Source organism: Fusarium solani (genome assembly GCF_023522795.1).
Source record: "Fusarium solani strain SB1 chromosome Unknown bctg00000011, whole genome shotgun sequence".
Taxonomy (NCBI): Eukaryota; Fungi; Ascomycota; class Sordariomycetes; order Hypocreales; family Nectriaceae; genus Fusarium; species Fusarium solani.
In genome coordinates, this window is record NW_027072149.1 from 2462174 (window position 1) to 2481889 (window position 19716).

Below are 19716 nucleotides of genomic sequence, written 5' to 3' on the forward strand. Positions count from 1 at the left end.
ACATCAAAAATCTCTTGAGTTGACTGATAGTCAAGAAAGTGACAAGACAGTTATCATGTGGACAATGCAACGAGGGGGAGATAGGTCTTGCGCGTGACTCCGTGGTGGCGAAGGACGACAAGTCGCCAGACTCTTTTGTCGAGGGAACTCGGTCCGTGGCCTATCCGACATGTCCGATCAGGGCTCCGGCTACGGACAAGCCCTTTTACGGGCGGGATGCGGCATATCTCCATTCATTTAGTGGCCCATGATTTGAGGTCGTGGGATGGCGGCTGCCGAGTCGCCGAAGTGCGGCTACACTACCGCTTTCGGAAGTATAGCCACCGCTATCGAGGCATCTCTACACGCCCTCCTCCGGGCGGATCAGGTCCGTTCAGAGGCTGTGCCCTGTCGGGAATCTCGGACCAGCCGCTCCGGCGACCCTGAGGAAGCATTCGTCGGTTATAAATGATCTTGATCAACATGTTGAGTTCATTAGTTACCCACCGGAAGCCATCCACCCACAATCTCCATCACCAATCATTTCACCATTGCCATTTACTCGGCCTTATCATCATGCCTAGCAGAGAGAACATGGCCTCCAAGCGCACCCTCAAGGTGACTGATACTGGCCGAGAGCTGTTTCACATGACTCAGCAGTACAGCGTCGGCGGCATCAACTCGCTGCCTCTTTACTTTGAGTCCGGCAAGGGTTCCTATTTGACAGTATGTCGATCCCTGTTGATGTTTGCGCACGCTCACCATAGTTTCAAGGACTCGGAAGGCAACCAACTTATCGACTTTATCTGTGGCTTCAGCGCCAGCAACTTGGGACAGTGCCACCCCCGTATCGTTGAGGCCCAGGTCAAGTCTGCCCAACAGAGTAAGCTTGCACAACTGCTCGAAACAAGCCCGGGCTCACAGTAGATAGTCACTCTGGCCAACATTGCCGGCATGTCGGCATCATGGCCGCACCTGGCTAAACGACTATGCGAGAAATTTGGCTACGACAAGGTGACAGCCATGACATCTGGCGCCGAGGCGGCGGACACAGCGTGCAAGCTGGCTCGCGGATGGGGCATCAGCACCAAGAAGATCAAGCCCGCCGATGTCCTTGTCCTGGGAACTTCGGATAACTACCACGGCACCACTTCTGGAGTCTGGCCTCTCATGGAGCGCGAAGCTGGATGGGAATGTCAGTGCTCGTTCCCACTATTACATGAAGCAACCTCGTGACTAATGAAAGCTACCCAGTATACGGAACCTTTAGCAGCAACTTAACCAATGTCAATCCACTGACTGGAAAGGTTCTTCGATACCTACATGCCGAGGACTACGCCGAAGTATTTGAAAAGTTGCATGAGCGCATCGCCGGCGTCATCATGGAACCTCTGCATGGCACCTCAAGGTGGGCAATCTTGTGTATCACCGATAATCCCCCACTAACACCGGTATGATAGATCCATGCAGGATGAGATTGACTTCTGCATCAAGGTCCGCCAGCTATGCAAGAAGTACAACATTCTCTACATTGCCGATGAAGTTCGGATGGGGTCTTGCAAGACGGGCAAAACTCTCTGCTCTGACTGGCTAGGCCCCGAGAACAAGCCTGATTTGATCATCATGGGCAAGTCCATCTCCAGCGGCGCTTATCCCACCTCGTTTGTTCTAGGATATGACGAGGTCATGACAAATTTCAAGCCGTATCACTCACTCAGCACATTCGCCATGTCTTCGATGGCATGTGCCGTCGTCAATGCTTCGCTCGACGTCTGGGAACAACTGAAGCTTGACCAGCGAGCCCAGGAGATCCATGACAAGTGGGTCAAGGAGACGTCAACGTGGAGGTTTCCTTACCTGAATTACGCCTCCGCATTTGGTGCGGACATGAACCTCTTCTTTGACGAGGCATACGCACAGCGCGATGAAAAGATTACGCCACGCAGGTTCACGCTGCTGTGCGCGACCAAGGGGTTGCTTGTCTACCCTGCGCCGGGCGGCCGCGTCCGCATGGGCGTGTCTCTGACGATTAGTGACGCAAACCTGTACAAGGGCTTCAAGATTGTCAGGGAAGCTTTGGAAGAGCTTCCGCTATATGGAGAGATTGAGCTTGATCAACAGTGGGATGGAGGCTTTTGAATGGCAAGTCCACCTTGGCTATATGAGAATAAGAATAGGGGCGGGAATTCAAGAGACGTTGCCGAAAAGTTGTGCTCCTCTCTCTTTTTGTGTGTCCAGTAGATTCCTCCCACTCTGGGTGACCCTTTTGTGTTTTGTCTTCGCCCAAAATTAGGTTATAGTGCTCTAGTCCCCTTCACCCTTCTAACCAAAATGTCAGAGCTTTAGAGTAATCGTCTTGCGATTCTGGCTACTCTAGCTGAGTCAAGCTGACTCTAGGACGGGGAGGGAATTGTTTGTACTAGAAATAACAGACATGAACTGGACTAAGAGGCCGGCCAGAGCTGGTGGGAACTACGAGTTCTCAAGGTCATATCTTAATAAAACCGGATGCACAAATGAAAGTCACAAGGTGAAAGAGACGATTCAAGTACCCGCCATCAATTTGGACAAATCTTGGCCGGAATGTAGCAAGCTACATTGTTGGGTTAGGTCCAGTGCACGGGGGGCCTGGGTATCCTACAAGCCCGCATAACCGTCAAGACATGGAGATTGTGAGGTAGCCGAGGAGCTTTGTCCGTATTATGAGTGATTTCGAACAAGACGCATGCTCAGAAGCTGGACTACCAATGTACTCTTCACTGAAACCGAGTCGTTCTGTGGCTCAAGTCTAGATATACAAGTAACCCTTTGAATACAAGCACTACAACCTCCAGAAGAATACAGTATTCCCTATGGAAGAGACTAAATCGTCCGTGACTAGTTTAGGGAGAGCCAAGTCTGTCCCTCGGCTGCCATCGGGCCTCAAGCAATGAAAAACTGTCTTCACTAAGCCCTCCATAGTTCTCACCCAAGTGGTCAAAGCCCATATCGAAATCAAGCATTGATAGCATGCGTGATGTGTTGGGGGTTGGCGCTTCCTTGATGCCGTCAACTACCCCCGGGCTGTTGCACATCGCGCCATAATCCACCATCACCCGCATCATTGACGCGGTTGCTGGTTCCGGGTTGTAATCGGTTGTTGGGTCGAGGAGCGTGGCGAAGCTCTGCACGTACGAGTCGAGCCAGAGGATTCTATCACGCTTTTCAAGGCGGAGTTAGCTCAAAGAGATCAGAGTGTTTAGCTTGAAGCCAGTGGTAGAAGAATGAGGGGGGGCATGGATCTTTTGGGTTGTGGAAGCAATTGAGTACAGAGTTGGAGAGACAAACCATCTTTACTGCATGATCCCAAAAGCGCCCAAACTCTTCAAGCGCACGTAGAGCTCGATGGCTCCCTTGCACGAGGCAGGGATCACAAGCTTCCCCCCTGCTATGTTTCGCGTGTACTACCATGGCAAGGAGGCTTCCAGATACACATATCGAGTACGCGTAAAAGGATGGATGATTGTGAGAGCCGGCCAAGGCCTCGTTGTCTAGTAGAGTCACCAGCTCGCAGGCGTGATCGCAGCTGGCTTGCACGGCTCGAGCAAAGATAACTGGGGAGATCCTGACTTTTAATCTTTGCAGGCGAAGTCGGATCAGGAGGGGGTGGTTCAGAAGGCAATGACAGAGATGGAATACAACACGGGCAAACACTATGTGCCCGACAACCTGATCATCAAGCATGCCGTCAAGCTTCCTGTATTGGGCTAGGGTGGTGTCCAAGCTGGGTCCTTGCATCTGGAGGTGGTGGTCAACCAACATCAGAAGACAGTCTGGGCCCAGTGGCAAAGGTTTGTGGTCGTGTGGTCGGACATTGTCCATCTCCCGATCCTGCAAAACGTGTTTGGCGCATCGTCCCAGGGCTGTGGCGGCCAGGATAACGAGAGCAAAGTTGCTGCGGAGGCCTTCGACTTGATCACCCGTCTTCCAGGTCAGCACCTGCTTCAGCGTGGCTGTCTTCTTCCAGACACCGGCTTGAAATGTCTCCTCGTCGCAAGGGAGCTGAACATGGCAATCTTCTTCTTGGATGGCCAGAGGGTGAGACTCGCCGCAAGATACAAGACGGTCCAGAAGGAAGACTGACCAGAATACTCTTCTCCGCTCCTCCTGTTCAGCTGGTGGGAGAGAATTATCTGGCTCTTGCATGAGTCGCAGGTCTTGTGAAATACGGACGGCCAGGCCAATCTTCAACCAACCAGAGCTTGTTCGTCCAGCTGTTGACAAGCCGAAAGAATCAGCAACCGGTATGTTTAGCATATATCGCAGGTAATAGGCAAACTCACCGGTAAAATCTATTATGGCCAAGATGCTTGCTGCTTGGACGACATGAATGTCTGGGGAATTGTCGTTCGTCATGTGCTGCTTGAGGATATACACCCAAGATTCCTTTGCATAGGACTCGATAGCCTCTTGAATGGAGTCTTCATAATAGGTGTCGTTGGAAAACCTCAAGGCAGACGCTATAATGGCCATGATGAGACACTTGGGTAATAGGCCCAAGGCGAGCTTCTGTCGAAAATTTGCTTCTTGGAAGTAGGAGTAAGGTTGGTTATGCACATGCCGGAAGTACACGTCAACAAGAGATCGTAAAGCTTCAGGGGGTGGGAGGGCAGTAGAAGGCCTTGATATAGGAATACGGCTAGTTAGCATGAGTCCAGCGGAATAGAGTTATGGAGAAGGCGAGAGGTTTGCGGCTTCATACCTGGAGTTTGACGGTGTAGATACAACTGCATCACCAGACCCTGCGTCAATGTTCCAAGCCTGGCTTGTAGGAGGTGCCAGAATACCACCGTGTTGGACGCTTTGGCTAGGGCGGGTAGTAGATTAGCAACAAACATTCTTTGAGGTTGTTGTCAGAGTCGAAACATACTGACGACACGAGACCCTCTGACTTTTCAATCGAGCAATCTCGGATTCAATGAGGCCAATCCTCTCTAGGAGCCCAGGCTGGCAGTATCGATTAGCAAGATGCATATGGCTAGCAGCGGCATCCTTCAATTCCAGTTGTGCAATTCAAGGCGGAGGCCCTTTTACCTCGACTGTCTGAAGTGTCAGTTGCAGCATCCGCTCCGGTGCCAGAGAGTTCTCAAGCGACAATCGTGTTGTCGAGGTCGGCTGAAGGGTGTCCGACTTGGCCTGGTCTCCGTACTGGCAGGTGAGGTTCGTTCGACGGCAATTAAAACATTTGGGGCGATCTCCTGAGCATTTGACCTTTCTGTTACTATTCTCAATGTCAGTCCAAGTCTTGATCACCAGCGTCTTGATGCAACGCAATCATTGGGTGCGAGGGAGCATACCGGCAAGTGGTGCACGCTTGTCGGACTCGTCGGATGGCATCAAATGCCGCTGCCGGCTTCGATCGTGGACTGCAACGTGACGGCGTGGGAGACTCTCCGGCAGTGCTCCTCTTTCTTTGCTGTGGCTCTTTCGCATGCTGGCCAACGGTAGACGGTGGCGATAGCATGGCTGGTGGAGGCCTGGGGTGCGCAGCTGAAAGATTGATAATCGAGCTTGATAGAGGATTGCAAAGAAGTGGTCAAACTGCGGATAGAAGACGTGACCAGCCAGCCTATCCTTCAGGAGAAGTAGGCAAGAGTAGCAACAAAGAGTTGGAACCAGCCGTGCCCTACGGCATGACTCGGTGGGAAGGGGTCAAAGGGCTCACGCATGTCTGAGCATGCTAACCGGCACTTGCTTCGGCCATGGCAGGTCTTCATCGGTTGGCCCGCCACTAAGGGGTTGAGCTGCTATACTACCGCTTTGGGACATCTAGCCGCTCAGCGCCGGCCCAAGCCCCCCCGTCCGGCCGGCGGCCGCTAGTTAAGTAAAGTCGTGGACGTGGTTTGCGCCCGCGTTTCTCAACGCCACCATAGGCCCACCTCCTTGAACGTATTTGCGGCCTTTTTGGTCACATGTTACTTCTGCTGTTGTTGTTGACATGTTGGGTTTTTCTTTTCGAAGGAGCCTGGCCATTGGCTCTGATGACTGAAGTACGTGCAGTTAGTGCCAGTTACTAAAAGTTGGCTTTGGAAAGAAAAGTAAACATCAGCATGTAGATATTCAAGTTATATCTCGAGATACTGGTCGAGTAGAATGCGCAAGATACTAGAAAGCACAAATGGATTTATGAGAAAACACCAAATCACAGCAAAAACCATATGAAACATGACTATTGGCCTCTCCATCCCCTACCCTGTCTGCTTCCATTGGCTTAATTCCTCAGCCCTCAACCGCCGAGATGATCAACGCATCCGACATTGGAACCTCAAACTTGTGCCTCCCATACAGCCAGTAGTATACAGCGCCAAATAGAAGCCAGCCAGTAAAAACTACAGAAGAGTAATTCATCGTTTGAGCTGTGACTGGTATAACCGGGGGGAACGTGCTGAAAATGATGACCAAAACAATCCAAGCACATGAGACGAGATTCACCACCATACCCAGGGAGTTTGGAAGCCTGAAGTATCGGTCGACCTTGTTCATATCAGGCCGTCGGCCATAGCCTATCATGTAAAGTATCGGTAGCAGGTATGATAGATACATGCCGATGACAGCCATGGAGAGCAACGCGTTGAAAGCGGTAGCGCTGCCGAGATAGATTAGTCCCAGGGCAGCCTGGATGGCTGCTGTGGCAAACACGGCATTCGCGGGGATCTGGAGCCTTTTGTCCACTTTGCTAAGGTATCGATCGACGGGTGTTGCCTTGTCACGGGCAAAGGCCCAGAGCGTTCTTGAAGTGGACGCGAGGCCAGCAGCACTGGCAGCTGCTGCGATGATGGGTATCATGACGGAAAGGATCGTGCCTCCAGCTCGAGATTTTGTGGCTGCAAGATAGATCTGCATGAATGGGAAGCCAGTTGGCGTGGACAGGAGAGATTCAAGAGATCCAGTCGAGTACAGGATCACAATGCAGTAGACCAGGCCCATGATCCCGTTGACCAGCACGGTCCCCATCATAGCTAGGGGCACGTTTCGACTGGCTGAAGGTAGCTCCTCCGCCATATGGCAAGCTGCGTCGTACCTGGAAATTCAATACTCATCATGAATGCATCAAATAGAAGCTCAAGAACTAACCCTAGAAACGGATAGACGGCACTCAACAAGCCCACCAGCCATGACACGCCATCGTTCGCCCAGCCGCTGCTGTTCTGGAAGTTGGCAAAGACGAACGAGGAAGGATTCTTGTCCGAGAGGACCAAGAGCGCGATAACGGTGCCGACGAACGCGACGACATGAATGACTCCTGGTGTCTATCAGCTGCCAGGATCCCATCGATTCAGAAGCAGTGTCAAAGCCCTACCAGCTGACATGTTGGTATGAGGTAATGACTTGATCCCCCACACATTCGTGACGCAAGAATATGCCAATACTGCCCAGTAGAGGAGCATGCCTTGCCATCGAGATGGCGTATAATCACTGTTGTTCAGGACTATCAATCCTTGGATCTGAAGCCCGGCCGCGAATGCGGCGGATGCGGAAAAGACAAGTTGTCCTCCAACTGAAACCCAGCCAGTCGCAAAAGCAGGAGCAGATCTCCTCGAGGACATGCTGAGGGCGGCCACCCAGTGATACTGTCCTGGAAACGCATGTTAGCACGGGGCTCATCTGGTGACAATCGTCAAGATACACCCACCGCCTGCCGTCGGATACATGGATGCTATCTCGGCCAACGAAAGAGCGATGCAGACTGTACAAGCAAAGCTACTGACGCTGTGGAAGAGTTAGGTTGATAACATTCTCAAGGCAGAGATTTGAGGCACTATACTAATTGTAAAACAAACATGGTGGTCCGCCGTTTGTGAGAGCAGTAGCAATTACGGTTGCCAGGGCTTCCCAGCTCGCCATGAGGCAGGAACAAAGAGCAGCCAGTGTAAAGACAGAGAACTCGCGGCGAAGCTCCTGCTCATGGCCGAGGTGTGCCAAGATTTGGTCGTCTGTATCAAGGCCAGCGCGTTTATCACATGGTCCACTGTTGGTGGTATTTCGATCTGTCGGTTTGGTGTTCATAATGTCTAGTATAATCAATGGTAAAGATGTGACTTGAGGTGGGAGACTTTGACGAGCTTGGAGCTGTCTGCGGAAAGGAGCTTGTTTATGCCCAGTCATCTCCCTCAAGCGCCGGATGTCATGGGCCGATCTAAACTATGGTGCTTCTTTTGCGTTCACTCGGATTGGCCAAGTCAGTCCGGTTGAAGCCATCCACCTCTCCGCAAAAGATGAAGTTGATGGGCTACTGTATACTGCGATGTAACTGATATCACCCCTGTTCCCCCGCATCAAAAGATGGTTTGGCCCATCATGACGAATGGAGCCGGTTCCCGTTATCTGGTGCTGCAACTATACAGCGGAAGTCGGACCGAGCATGTGGCACATTCGGCTTTCTCCCGTGCGTTTCTCTTGGATAATAGCTCGTGTTAGAGTTGATACGGAGATAGCAGTTAACACGGAACAGAGTCGGCGGCAGCTGCGGCTATGTAGATTGCGGTTATATGCCCCAATACGGCTTCGTTCCCATCCCTCGCCGCGGAACTTGCGCTTAACTCATTTTGGTAGCTTAGCCGTCTTACATGCAATCACCCTTGGTTAATGATAAACCATCCGAGCACCGACACAAGCCATGTCCTCTACACTAGGTCAATCTATTCCCCATCCACGTCGACAGCCAGTATGAGGTCTGCGCCAGTTGTCCAGTGTGTTGCTGCAGCCCTCCTGACAGGGTTGGCTTCGGGCCAGCCACAGAAGCCCATGCGTCAAAGCACATCTGATTTCATCCAGAGGTCCATTTTCAGCCATCGCCCAGCCTTGTTTGCCAGCATCGACGACCCGGAGCAACACGTCTACGACGATTTCCAGGACGACATACCTTTTGAAGGCATTGCCTACTTTGCCCATCTCAACAAGACCAACTGCTTCTCCCCGACCAGCAATGGCGCCTTTGACATAGGCATCGTTGGTGCTCCATTCGACCTCGGTGTGACATATCGTCCTGGTGCTCGCTTCGGCCCTGCTGCAGCAAGGACCGGCTCCAGAAGACTGTCACCGTCGATGGGCTATAGGTGTGTTTCTCGTCAGTGTAAAGCTCTCCGTGCTTAACCAGGCCAATAGCATGGACCATGGTGTCAACCCCTTCCGAAACTGGGCGTCCGTCGTCGACTGCGGAGACATCAAGAATACCCCGTTCGATAAGCTACAAGCGATCCACGAGCTCCAGAAGGGCTGGGAAGCCATCGCCGCGCGAAAGGTGCACAACGCTGACAAGGGCAACGTCCCCAGAATCATCAGCATCGGGGGTGATCACACAATCAGCCTTCCGGCAATCCGCGCTCTGTACAAGACTTGGGGCCGTGTCGCCGTTCTACACTTCGATTCACACCTGGATTCATGGGATCCGAAACAACTCGGCGGCGGCCTCACCAAGTACGCAGAGGTGACCCACGGGTCCATGTTCCACATTCTGCATGAGGAAGGGCTTTTGTCCACCAAGTCCAACATGCACCTCGGTTCGCGGTCGAAACTATTTGACGAAAAGTATGATCTCGAAAACGACGCCAGGTGCGGCTTCTCGTACATTCGTGCTCGGGAACTCGATTCCAGCAGCGTTGAAGATATCGTCAACAAGATCGTCAAGACCGTCGGCGATGAGTACGTCTACCTCAGTATTGACATTGATGTCTTGGACCCAGGTAAGTTCTTGCATATGACAGATCCTTGTATTATCCCCCTCATTCAGCCTTCTCTAACGCATGTATCACCATAGCCTTTACCCCTGCTACCGGAACTATTGAGCCAGGTGGTTGGACAACAAGGGAGTTGTTGCAAATCCTCGATGGTCTTTCCAAGTCCGGTGTCAAGATCGTAGGCTCGGATGTGGTGGAGTTTACCCCTGCATATGACAATACGGCAGAGACCACAGGTATCCTCGTGTCTGAACTTGTTTATGAGATTCTTCAGTGGATGATCAACGTTCCCGTTCACCTCAAGTGAAGCATGGCGGAAGCACTATCGTATTGTATACTATCATGTTATATAATATTGCATTAGAATAGACACTCGTGAGACTTCTTCAAGACTTCAAAAAGGTCCCAGCCTGGTAATAATAGGACGTTGTTAATGCTGCAGTTGTCCAGGGCGGCGCTACCTGTCTGTCACCCACCTGCCCCTATCGACGAATTTCACCTGTACCGGTATATCCTCGTACCTATCGACCAGACTGGTGTGAACGAATGGCTGCCACTCACGCCGACGCCCTAACTTGCCTACGACACTGGGGATATCCTCGCCGTCTGCCCACCGTCACATACGACATTGTTTGTTTGCCAGTTTGCGCTGCAGAAACGAGGTGTCTGGGTGTAATTGGTTGCTTCAAGTGATTACCCCAGGGAGCTATCTGCTTTGCGGGCTTAACGGCTGTGTAAGATTAAGCTCGCATATTCCTCAACTGGCGTTTTAAAAGATAAATTTGGACAAGACAAGAGCAGTCTCGTTACTGGATGACCGCTCCGAGTTCCACCAAGCCTTGAGCTCCTCGCATAAGCCCTCCGTATCGGTCAACCCGCAGTTTTCAAGACCTTTCAGGCGGTTTAGCACAAACTCGTGGTAAACCTTTTTCTTGGTGCTCACCCCACCAGTTACCAGGGGGAATAGTATCAATGACGCCATGCCGCTCTTTGCTGGAATTTCCGCACACGCATCGAGGATGCGTTCTGACGAGTCGGCGATGCCATGATGAAGGAAGGAGGAATCGGGTCTGAGGTTCGTTGAAAAGATGGTCCAGGCACTCCAGAATAATGCCTCGTTGAAGGAATTCAGACATTGCGTCAATGAGACTCTGTCTGGCTTCTCAAAAGTGTTGCTCGAACCAAGTTTCTGGCGTTTGTTGATCAACGCCAGATGTCGTCTTAGGCGTGCCTCCAATCCGTCGACGTCAGATTCGAACCCTTTAAGATAGTCTCCGTCCAACGCCTGTGTCCGACCCTGACCCGCGGCTTTTCGTTTCAACAGCGTCCCCAATGTGTACATGATGCTCGCCATCGAGGCCGACAGGCCAGAGAACATGTCCAAGTCTCTAAAGTGATCTTGGTGATCCACGCATCCGTCAATCTCTCGAAGGGCATCGCTATGACGGTCGTGGAACTCCAGGGCCGCGCTCAGATAATCCGGGCCGTTGACGCTACTGGCATGTGTACTGAAGAGCAAACTAATTTGCATAAATCCCAGCAGTTTAGCAAGATATAGGAAACCTTCGTCCTCTGCGAGTTCCCTGAACAATTCTTGGCAAAGCGTAGCAGCGTGCTCCAGGTGAAGAATAAGCATGGTTGCATCTTGCTTGGCAAGGAATGCCATGCAGAAGACGAGAACTGTCGAAAGCTTCAACAGAGTGCGAGCGGTTTGATCTGTAAGCTGCTCCCCCGAGGTAAGAGCGCAGAATGCATCGTCGTCTTCTATCTTCTGCTGAACTCTGGTCGCCTGGTCTTCTAGAATGCCCGCTTCGACGCGGAAAGGGGCCCCTCGAACTCTTGTCATGATTATCTGGGACAGGTACAGAACGGCAGTTAGAAGAGGGGGGCTTCTTTGAGCATCTGGCACGAGAAATCTGAAGAAGGGGTTGTCCTGGTGGCTTCCGAAAGGGGTGATGGAGGGTGCTATCTGTCCGACAAAGAATTGCCACAAGGAACTGAAGTATGCTTCGCAATTAGAGTTGTCTAATTCAGGGGAGCCTGTCGAATCAATGACGAGTCGTAACGTAGAGGATAAACTGCTGGACCCGCCAACCTCGGCACTGTCGTGTGTCTGGGAGGGCCGGTTGCATCCCTCTGTCTCTCGTAATATTTCAGGGATGATGCTACCATCGGCGGGTGCATTTCCAGTGCCCAAGCCAGACAAAGTGAAGGGGCTGCCAGGGATATCCGAGTTTGACTCGTCGCAGGAGAAGCCAGGAAACAGAAGTGTAGGAAGCCCTTCCCTTCCGAAGCTGGGCCAAGGAAAGCCGTTGAAGGGCGGTGTTGGATCCGACAGCGAGACGCTGAGATCAGAGTCATGTAGGCCAGCCAAAGATGTACCATCATCTAAGCAGAGTGCTTCATTTTCCCTACCAGCCCCCACATGGAAGGTATCAGGTTGAACTCTTTCGTCCATAGTACCACAGCTATTGGTGCCTTTGTCCTTGTCATGGGGCAAATTTTCCGAGCGTGATGGGACAGGCGAGTCAAACCGCAATGTAGATTGACCAGGAATGGCCTGAACACGGGTGTTTTGGAGGGTCTCTATTCTCCATCTAGCCTGGACAGAAGGCTCGCAGGGCAGGTTGTGCTGGCGACAACGCGAGCACTGTGGCCTTCCTTGATCGCACTAAACAAAGAATCAGTGAGGAGTATCTTTGGATTGGGGTGTAGTAGGCCTCCCATATTACCTTGCGTTTCGCCGCCTGGCAAGCCTTGCAGGGGCTGCGGTTTCGGGAATGCGTCCTTTGTTTACGCATTCTGGTTTGTTGGTTGACTGGACTACTCGCGCCCGCGAGTCAGATAGAACTGCAGCGAGATGGTGCTTCTTAACCGAGGTAGCTTGACTCGACAACGGACAGTTGACGAAGCGTGAGTTAGAAGGAATGGTTCAAGGTTAAGATGAAGTGAGGAGGGCCCGGAAGCGGCTTAGAGTTAATCCGCCTGGTGGACTTGGGGATGTCTTCAAAGATTGTCGCCACTTTGAGTACAGAGCTTCTGCAAAATCCCAAACAGTAACGGTACTTCAAGTTCGCAGAAGTCAAGTCATAACTGTAATCAATTTGGAATTTAAGACACGCTAACTGCCTTAACAACCTAGCTATTGTCCCATTTCATCCTTGGGCGCTTCTCAACCGGATCCTACCTGTGGATAGTATCGGTCAATCTTAGCACCAACCCATAGCATCTGTTTAAGTTGTGAAAGGGTTGTAGTCAATGCCCAAGCGCTCAGCCTCCTCACGGAGCTTCTTGTTCTTCCTGGTCAAGTGCCACTTGACCACACTGGCCACAGCGATACCGAGACCAGCAAAGACAATTTGAAGGATCATGGCCATGGTGTAACGGGGCGCATCCTTATCAGGGAAGAAGTAAGGGGAGATGACGTTGCCGAGGTGGCCAAAGATGTTAACAATGGCACCACCAGCAGCTCGCTTCTCGGGAGTCTGACCAAGAGTCGACACGGCCCAGGTGTACTGCAAGGTGTTTGCAGAGAAGCAACCGGCTGCGTAGAGGAAGGTCATGGCGTATCGGACTGAGGCGTTGCCAGTCGCAACAGTGACGACGAAGCCGGCCACTGAGCAGGACAGAGGAATGATGATGTGGAAACCACGCTCACGGCGGCGGTCCGAGTCCCAGGCGACGAAAAAGGTGCAAAGGGTTCCCCATACGTAGGGGGAGCAGTCATGAGCAAAGCCTGAACTCGGCTTCCGAAACCTATTTGTGTCAGATATAGTAGATGATAAAAGATCTTTGCCACATACCAAGTCCGTTGACGATTGTGGGGAAGAAGTTGTTGAAGCCGTATGAAGACGTGATGAAAATGTTCAGGAAGAGGAACATGTACAGCTTGAGATCCGTGACAGCAAGCTTAAGTCCGTGCCAGACAGTAGACTTGTCAGAGAACTCGACTCTGTCATCGAGAATTCGGGCAGCGGCGACCTTTCGCATATCGGCCGTCATGTACCACATGGCGCCACCAGAAGTAGAGTCGGGGTAGTTAGGCAGGACGAAGTAGGCAGTGATGGCAAAGAAACCACTAGCAGCACCCTCAATGATGAAGAGCCACTTCCAGCCAGCGAGACCCATGGGGCCATCGAGACCGGCAAAGACACCAGCGGCAATCAATCCCGAGAAGGCTTGGGCGAGGACCAGACCCGAGTAGAGAAGGGCGACACGAAGGGCGAATTCTCGTCGGGTATACCAGCAGGACATGAGGAAGACGGCCTATAGACAAAGAGATTAGCAAGTCATCAGAAGTGGACAGCATATTGGACATACACCAGGGAAGAGAGGTGCCTCGACAATGCCAAGAACAAACTGAACAGCCCAGAGGCCGCCAGCGCTTGTGCAGACGACAGTCAAGGCTGAGATAGCAGACCAGATAAAAGCGGCGGCAGGGAGGTAGATGGAAGGCCGAACTCGGGTGATCAACATGTTTGAAGGCAGCTGGGCAACCATGTAGCCGACAGTCAAGATGGCAACGGCAGTCTGGTAGTCTCCATCCTTGAGGTTGAGATCCTCATTGAAGGTGTTGAGACGGGCCTGGGCGATGTTGTTCCGGTTGAGGTAGTTGAACATGTAGAGAATCCAGAGCTGGGGAAGCATCCACATGTCGAGCTTGCGGACGATCCTCTTTTCTAGCTCCTTGGTGTTTTCCATGCCAAGGCGGGCCACATGGTTGATGTCGGCGATGACCCCAGTCTCGGCCTTGGTAATCGAAGGGACTTGGGTGAGAGTAGCACCGTTCTCCTCCTTCTCACCATTGGGATCAGCCCCGGAGGTTGTTTTTATTTCGGTCATTGTGGGAGAAGAAGGCCTTGAAGGCAAAGACTGAGGAGGAGGGGGGAGGGTTCGCAGCAGGATGTGCGGTGCTGAATCATGTAGCAGGATGAGACATACTTTCTACTTTATAGCTATCCCGTGGTAGTATTGTTGGATGAAGTCTTCTCCGCAATACGCTCTACAAGGGTCCTCTCGTCAGACTGTGGAGGATCTGTCGCTCCTTGTCCCATGATGGAAGGTGGTAGGATTCTTGGCCTCCAGCCAAGGAGAGCCAAGGGAGAAGACAAGAGGCAACCCCAAGATTCAACCAATATGAGGGGCAAGGACAAAGCCTTCTCCGCAATCTCAGCACGGGGTCACCCGCTTGAGACTGCGGATCCGGAACAACTGCACTTGGCGTACGACTCACGTCTCGTGTTGTTACCCCACGATGGAAGCGCCAAGGTTCTAGAGGCGGAGGCCAAGCCAAAGCCAAGGGAAGAGCCAAAAATTTGCACAGATAAGCGGGGAAGCATGACATCTCTCTGACAGACACACACAGTACAACTCCAACTTCTTTGGTGTTGTATCGAACGGTGGCTTTTTCCTCGGACGTTGCTTCGGCAGATTCTAGGACCATACCAAGTTGGTCCAGCCACCCACATGATTGTAAATGCCTCGTTGCATATTTGGAGAATGCGGGAATTAATTCTTTACCCCAGCAGCTCGCGCAGGCCCCTTGCTCTCCCGGCGCCTCACTCGCGGCTGCCTGTCCACTCACCGATGACAGGCACTCACCGACGGCAGCCGACCTCACCTTGACGGAGGTTACGCCGTACGCTAGCGGTCTTGAATTTCTCCGCCGGCGGCTATTTCTTTCCAGCTCTCGGCAGTTACATAAACGCTTGATATACAAGACTTTTTGCGCCCATGGGGAAGCCCCCTGCCAAGAAACCACCAAGAGATGACATCTTGCGGGGTAAAAACGTCGTTTACAGATCACAATGTGCACGTCACAGAGAAAAATGGTGTCACGACTCTAACCTGGGAGAAACCGGGATGACTGCTATCCATCGCGTCAGCCAAGCTCCTTGGCTCCGTCGCGGAGCGACAACCCATAGCTCTCACCGCGCGGACTATGATGGTGGTGTTGCCTATGGGGAGACACTATGGAGTTCTGGCGAGGCAAGCGGAAGCGAAAAAGGCGGTATCTTACGACCCTAAGCGCCCGGACTCCCCGAGGCAAGGATGCCGAAGCGACCTTGTGCCGGCCTCCAACAGGGAGTAGCCGCTTGGCGACGGGAGAGCAAGGCCATAATTGGAGAAAGATCTCCAAAAATCAAGGCTTGCGGTATTAGAAGTGAGGCCGCCGGTGGCGAGAACTAAGACCGACACGTATGCCAAGGTACTATCACGCCATCAAGTTGTATTGCCAAGTCTAAAGGCTCATGCTGCCTCCCATTGTTTGTTGATGACGAAAGTGAAGGAGAGTCATGTCTTCGATGATCGTCGTAGCAGCGTCTAGAGAGTCTACTAGGTAATGAGAGCAACATAACATAAATATCTTGATGAATTCCTACAAATCACTTCAGTTCAAAACGCTGACTTCAAGTCTTTCTGTTAGATGAGATGCAGTTGCCACAGACGACGGTGGAGAAAGAGGGGAAAACAAGTGGAGAGTGCATGAGACCTTCAAGGGTATGAGTTTGATAATATGGATATGCCAAGCAAAAAGGATGCACCCTTCGAGCAGAGTCGGATGCTAAGGTGGCTAACAACCCGCCGTCAACAGCAAGAGCTTACGGAGTGCTTACTAGACGTTCTCGTTGTGTTACTGCTGTGTTATGCCCATTAGACTGCTCCAAGTCCCTCGGGAGCCCTCATCAAGCTACAAGCTCACTCTACGTATATTACCAAGTACTATGTCGGATGAAACAAAACATAAGCGGTCTCAGATCAAGATGGGAGGGCGGAGGCCGATCACGGACTTCCGCCCGGAGATTCTCCCCCTTTCCCCGCACCCGCAGCGGAACCTCTTTACCGCCAGACGCCAAGAGACGCGAATCCACCTCCCAGACGGAAGCGAGCCTCGGTCTATGGTCCCTCGGCGGAGATGTGTGGGGATGGTGGCATGCTTAGTTCAGAGTTTATTTTCTCAAGAGGCTCAAGCCAAGGAAGACCAAGTCCTGAGTACGCCCATTTACCGGAAGTACGGCAGATTACGGAATGCCTTCCCCCAACCGTTTCTGCAGAGTGTTTTCTAGAAGCACGCTACATCTGCATGTATGTAGGTGCACCACACGTTCATCAGCTGAGGCATGGCTGACTGAAATTGGGACGGATCCGAAGCTGAGCGATTTATGATTTATCCAGGGCCGGGGTCTGAAGAAGGAGGATTACCCGTGAGCCCCATATCCAATCTGGCCCGCCCTTTTGCATAAACAAGGTGCAAGGATCAGTAATGTTAAAAGATGGGAACATTTCTCTCTCGCCACTCATAAGCCGTCTATAGAGACGAGCATCTTTGGTGCAGAATTCCTGTAAAGGATATTCGTCACACCGTAGGGGTCTTGACTAAACGATCTCCATTACCCCCGTACCATGTTTATGGAGAAGTGATTCACCCCGTGGAGTGGGATACCAAGAGATGTTGATCATCTAGCTGACCCCCACGGGGTGAAGAGGGATCCAATCTTGCCTCGGACACTCACAACAACAGACTTGCTCCACCTTAGCCGTTGCCATAGAGAAGCTATATGTCCAAATCTAAGAATAACGTCCCGACTTGAGGCGGTCGCCAACAGTACTCTCCATCATCCTTCCCACTCACCCTATACCTCGGCTTACTTCGCAAGGGCTATCAAGACCATGGAGTTTTAGGCTCAGTGGGTGTGACTAACCCAGATGATGATTGAGATAGTATCTGTGAAAACGTAACTCCTGTTTATTGAGCTTCTCAGAGAATAGACGTGACTAGGACGATGTTATGGTTGCTTCTGTTGCGCCAAGTCGTGAAGATCGGCCTTCTCTCCCACCTTGAAGCCCCGCTTATCCAATGTCGCGGCCTTGCGTTCAGTCCCAACACTTCCACCTTTCACCTTGGGCTTATTTGACATGTCATCAAGGCGATTCGAAAGGCCAGCATCACCATCGCCAGCATCAATCATGTAGCCAATGCTCGCGTCCACGGTTGTTGGTCCGTATGTGTCCTTGGTCTCATCGATGATGTTTCTGTTTACCCGTCAGCTCATCGTTGCTATAGGGTGGGGAACCTTTGCGCTGATCGCGCGTACTGGGCTTGTCCATGTTGATTGGCATCCAATGGTGTCTGCTCCACACCCCTGGCATGGCTCCCCGGCGAGGGATCGGACGGCGCTGTTGCTGACATGTTTGTCGGAGCGATTGAGGATAAGAGGGAGACGAATAGGATACGCATGAGTTTGGTAAGTTTGGGTGCCTCTTCACTCAGCTGGGAGGAATTTGACTACTTCTGTGTTCTGTGGTTGCCGGGTTGATTGTATCACCAACACGTCATCGAAAGTCAATTGGTGGTCAGGTGAGATATATGACACAAATGCTGACTTATCAAAGCAACAAAGGGATCAGGTCACCCGCAAGAAACACGGGATGGAACACATAGATGCAAAAAAGGCCGGTATTGAATAACGATGCCTCGGCTGTGTAGGACTACACCATCATGTGAGCCTTCTTGCAAAGCCCCGAGTCTCTTGTCCCCTGCGAGCTTGCGCTGCTCACGCCATGAAATGTGGTGTGGTTTCGCAACGTTACGTGGAGTCTTCTTGGCACCGATATCTACCTAGGCATATGCCTAGACAGAAGGATAGCCACACAACCTTTCCTCAGATGCGTAGCGCGCTATTGGGGAGATAGTTGGTCAAGAAGAGTGGTGAGCTCGAACAGTTCCTTTGGTCCATTTGAGCTTCGATATACCTATCCCTTTAGCTGGCAAGGAGCTGCAGTCCGTGCCCCGCCACAACATTATCAGGAAAACTAGGCAAATCATATGATAAGAATGATCTAATTTATAAGAACATTATGCTAAGAGTACCTCTTATTAAGGTAAGACTGAGCAATAATTAAGGTGTCCCTTAGGTAAATATGTATTATTAACTTGAGACATAGCCACCTTTTCTTCATTTCTCTCAATATACCATGAAGTCACAAGAAGTGCTAATTTTGAGGCCCAACGCCCACAGTTCCCATGGCACTGGGCGGTGTTTGTACTGTGAAACCCAAGGCTCTCCCAAAGGCATCTCGGGTCAGAAAGAGGTGTGAAAGTATTTCCCGCATGCTGTATATATGGATAAGCCACAAAAGTCAACATCGATCAATCGTATATTTAGCCTGAATCCTCTGAAATGGTATAAAAACTTGAATTAGTATAGAAAGTTATTATATTACTAAGACTGGGTATGTTGATGGATCCGTTCTTTGACATCTTTTCGAGAGCTTAGTCGTCACAATCAATAAAATCATCTCGACACCATTTCAATTACTGTTGATGGTCACGGAAAGCAAATTCCACTTTTTAATTATCAACCGTCATAGCAGCGGACGCTGGTTAGAACTTCTAATAGACTACCAATGCTCCTACCAAGGAGCACTTAACAAGTAGCTCGCACCAGACCCCACAATATCGCAGTCTATTATGGTCAAGTGTTGGTCAAAAAGTTTCTGGTTCAATCCACTTACAGACGTGGCAAGTCCCGGAACAAGCATGCAGCTCCCTTCAGCCCGTCAAAACTTGGCATGGACTACCCGTCATTATTCGCCCGCTTCGCATTTAGCCTACTTAGCCGCAAATACACCAATGCCTTGTTTCTCAGCTGAGGTTAATGCCTGCCACAGAACAGCTGACTGCACTGACCTCCTTTCATCCCTAACAAGAGAGAACCATAAACAACACTAACATAGGAGATCACTGGGTGTGTCCACTGCTCCGACGAAGTATATACATATGGCTACTACTTAATATCGATGGCCAGGTCATTTCACTAGAGAATGTCGATATGGTATTAATAGACAAAATCTTAGTTGCTGTACCTGATGCCTCACGTATGGCGAATAATATTAAATATCGTCGAACCCTATAAATATTAAAATATGGGAATTATTCGTCTGGAATAACCCCATGGGTTAAGAGGTCTCTCCATATGAGATGATTTGACCAAATGTTAATAGAGCAATAGTGAGATTC

The 19716-nt window shown here is 51.2% G+C and overlaps 7 protein-coding genes across 7 annotated transcripts; 2 read left to right on the forward strand and 5 right to left on the reverse strand.

The window, feature by feature from the left end:
- Positions 1–555: 555 nt before the first annotated feature.
- Positions 556–2118, forward strand: MRS44_015930 (uncharacterized protein; the record flags this gene model as incomplete). The annotated part of the gene is made up of 4 exons (XM_065619409.1): positions 556–862; positions 911–1174; positions 1234–1387; positions 1440–2118. 4 exons carry the CDS (start codon positions 556–558, stop codon positions 2116–2118), a joined length of 1404 nt encoding a protein of 467 aa, XP_065475481.1.
- A 743-nt stretch (positions 2119–2861) lies between these two features.
- On the reverse strand, positions 2862–5482 carry MRS44_015931 (uncharacterized protein; the record flags this gene model as incomplete). The annotated part of the gene is made up of 6 exons (XM_065619410.1): positions 2862–3171; positions 3464–4657; positions 4721–4825; positions 4889–5010; positions 5053–5239; positions 5316–5482. The coding sequence occupies 6 exons, from the start codon at positions 5480–5482 to the stop codon at positions 2862–2864; spliced, it is 2085 nt and encodes a 694-aa protein (XP_065475482.1).
- Positions 5483–6237: 755 nt separating this feature from the next.
- On the reverse strand, positions 6238–8025 carry MRS44_015932 (uncharacterized protein; the record flags this gene model as incomplete). Its single annotated transcript, XM_065619411.1, has 5 exons — positions 6238–7039; positions 7093–7261; positions 7319–7594; positions 7652–7728; positions 7784–8025. The coding sequence occupies 5 exons, from the start codon at positions 8023–8025 to the stop codon at positions 6238–6240; spliced, it is 1566 nt and encodes a 521-aa protein (XP_065475483.1).
- A 660-nt stretch (positions 8026–8685) lies between these two features.
- Positions 8686–10002, forward strand: MRS44_015933 (uncharacterized protein; the record flags this gene model as incomplete). The annotated part of the gene is made up of 3 exons (XM_065619412.1): positions 8686–9074; positions 9124–9701; positions 9776–10002. 3 exons carry the CDS (start codon positions 8686–8688, stop codon positions 10000–10002), a joined length of 1194 nt encoding a protein of 397 aa, XP_065475484.1.
- A 462-nt stretch (positions 10003–10464) lies between these two features.
- Positions 10465–12153, reverse strand: MRS44_015934 (uncharacterized protein; the record flags this gene model as incomplete). Its single annotated transcript, XM_046279556.2, has 1 exon — positions 10465–12153. The coding sequence occupies one exon, from the start codon at positions 12151–12153 to the stop codon at positions 10465–10467; it is 1689 nt and encodes a 562-aa protein (XP_046129905.2).
- Positions 12154–12928: 775 nt separating this feature from the next.
- Positions 12929–14537, reverse strand: MRS44_015935 (uncharacterized protein; the record flags this gene model as incomplete). The annotated part of the gene is made up of 3 exons (XM_065619413.1): positions 12929–13431; positions 13499–13961; positions 14016–14537. The coding sequence occupies 3 exons, from the start codon at positions 14535–14537 to the stop codon at positions 12929–12931; spliced, it is 1488 nt and encodes a 495-aa protein (XP_065475485.1).
- Positions 14538–17482: 2945 nt separating this feature from the next.
- On the reverse strand, positions 17483–17886 carry MRS44_015936 (uncharacterized protein; the record flags this gene model as incomplete). Its single annotated transcript, XM_046281374.1, has 2 exons — positions 17483–17729; positions 17792–17886. The coding sequence occupies 2 exons, from the start codon at positions 17884–17886 to the stop codon at positions 17483–17485; spliced, it is 342 nt and encodes a 113-aa protein (XP_046129903.1).
- Between the last annotated feature and the right edge of the window lie 1830 nt (positions 17887–19716).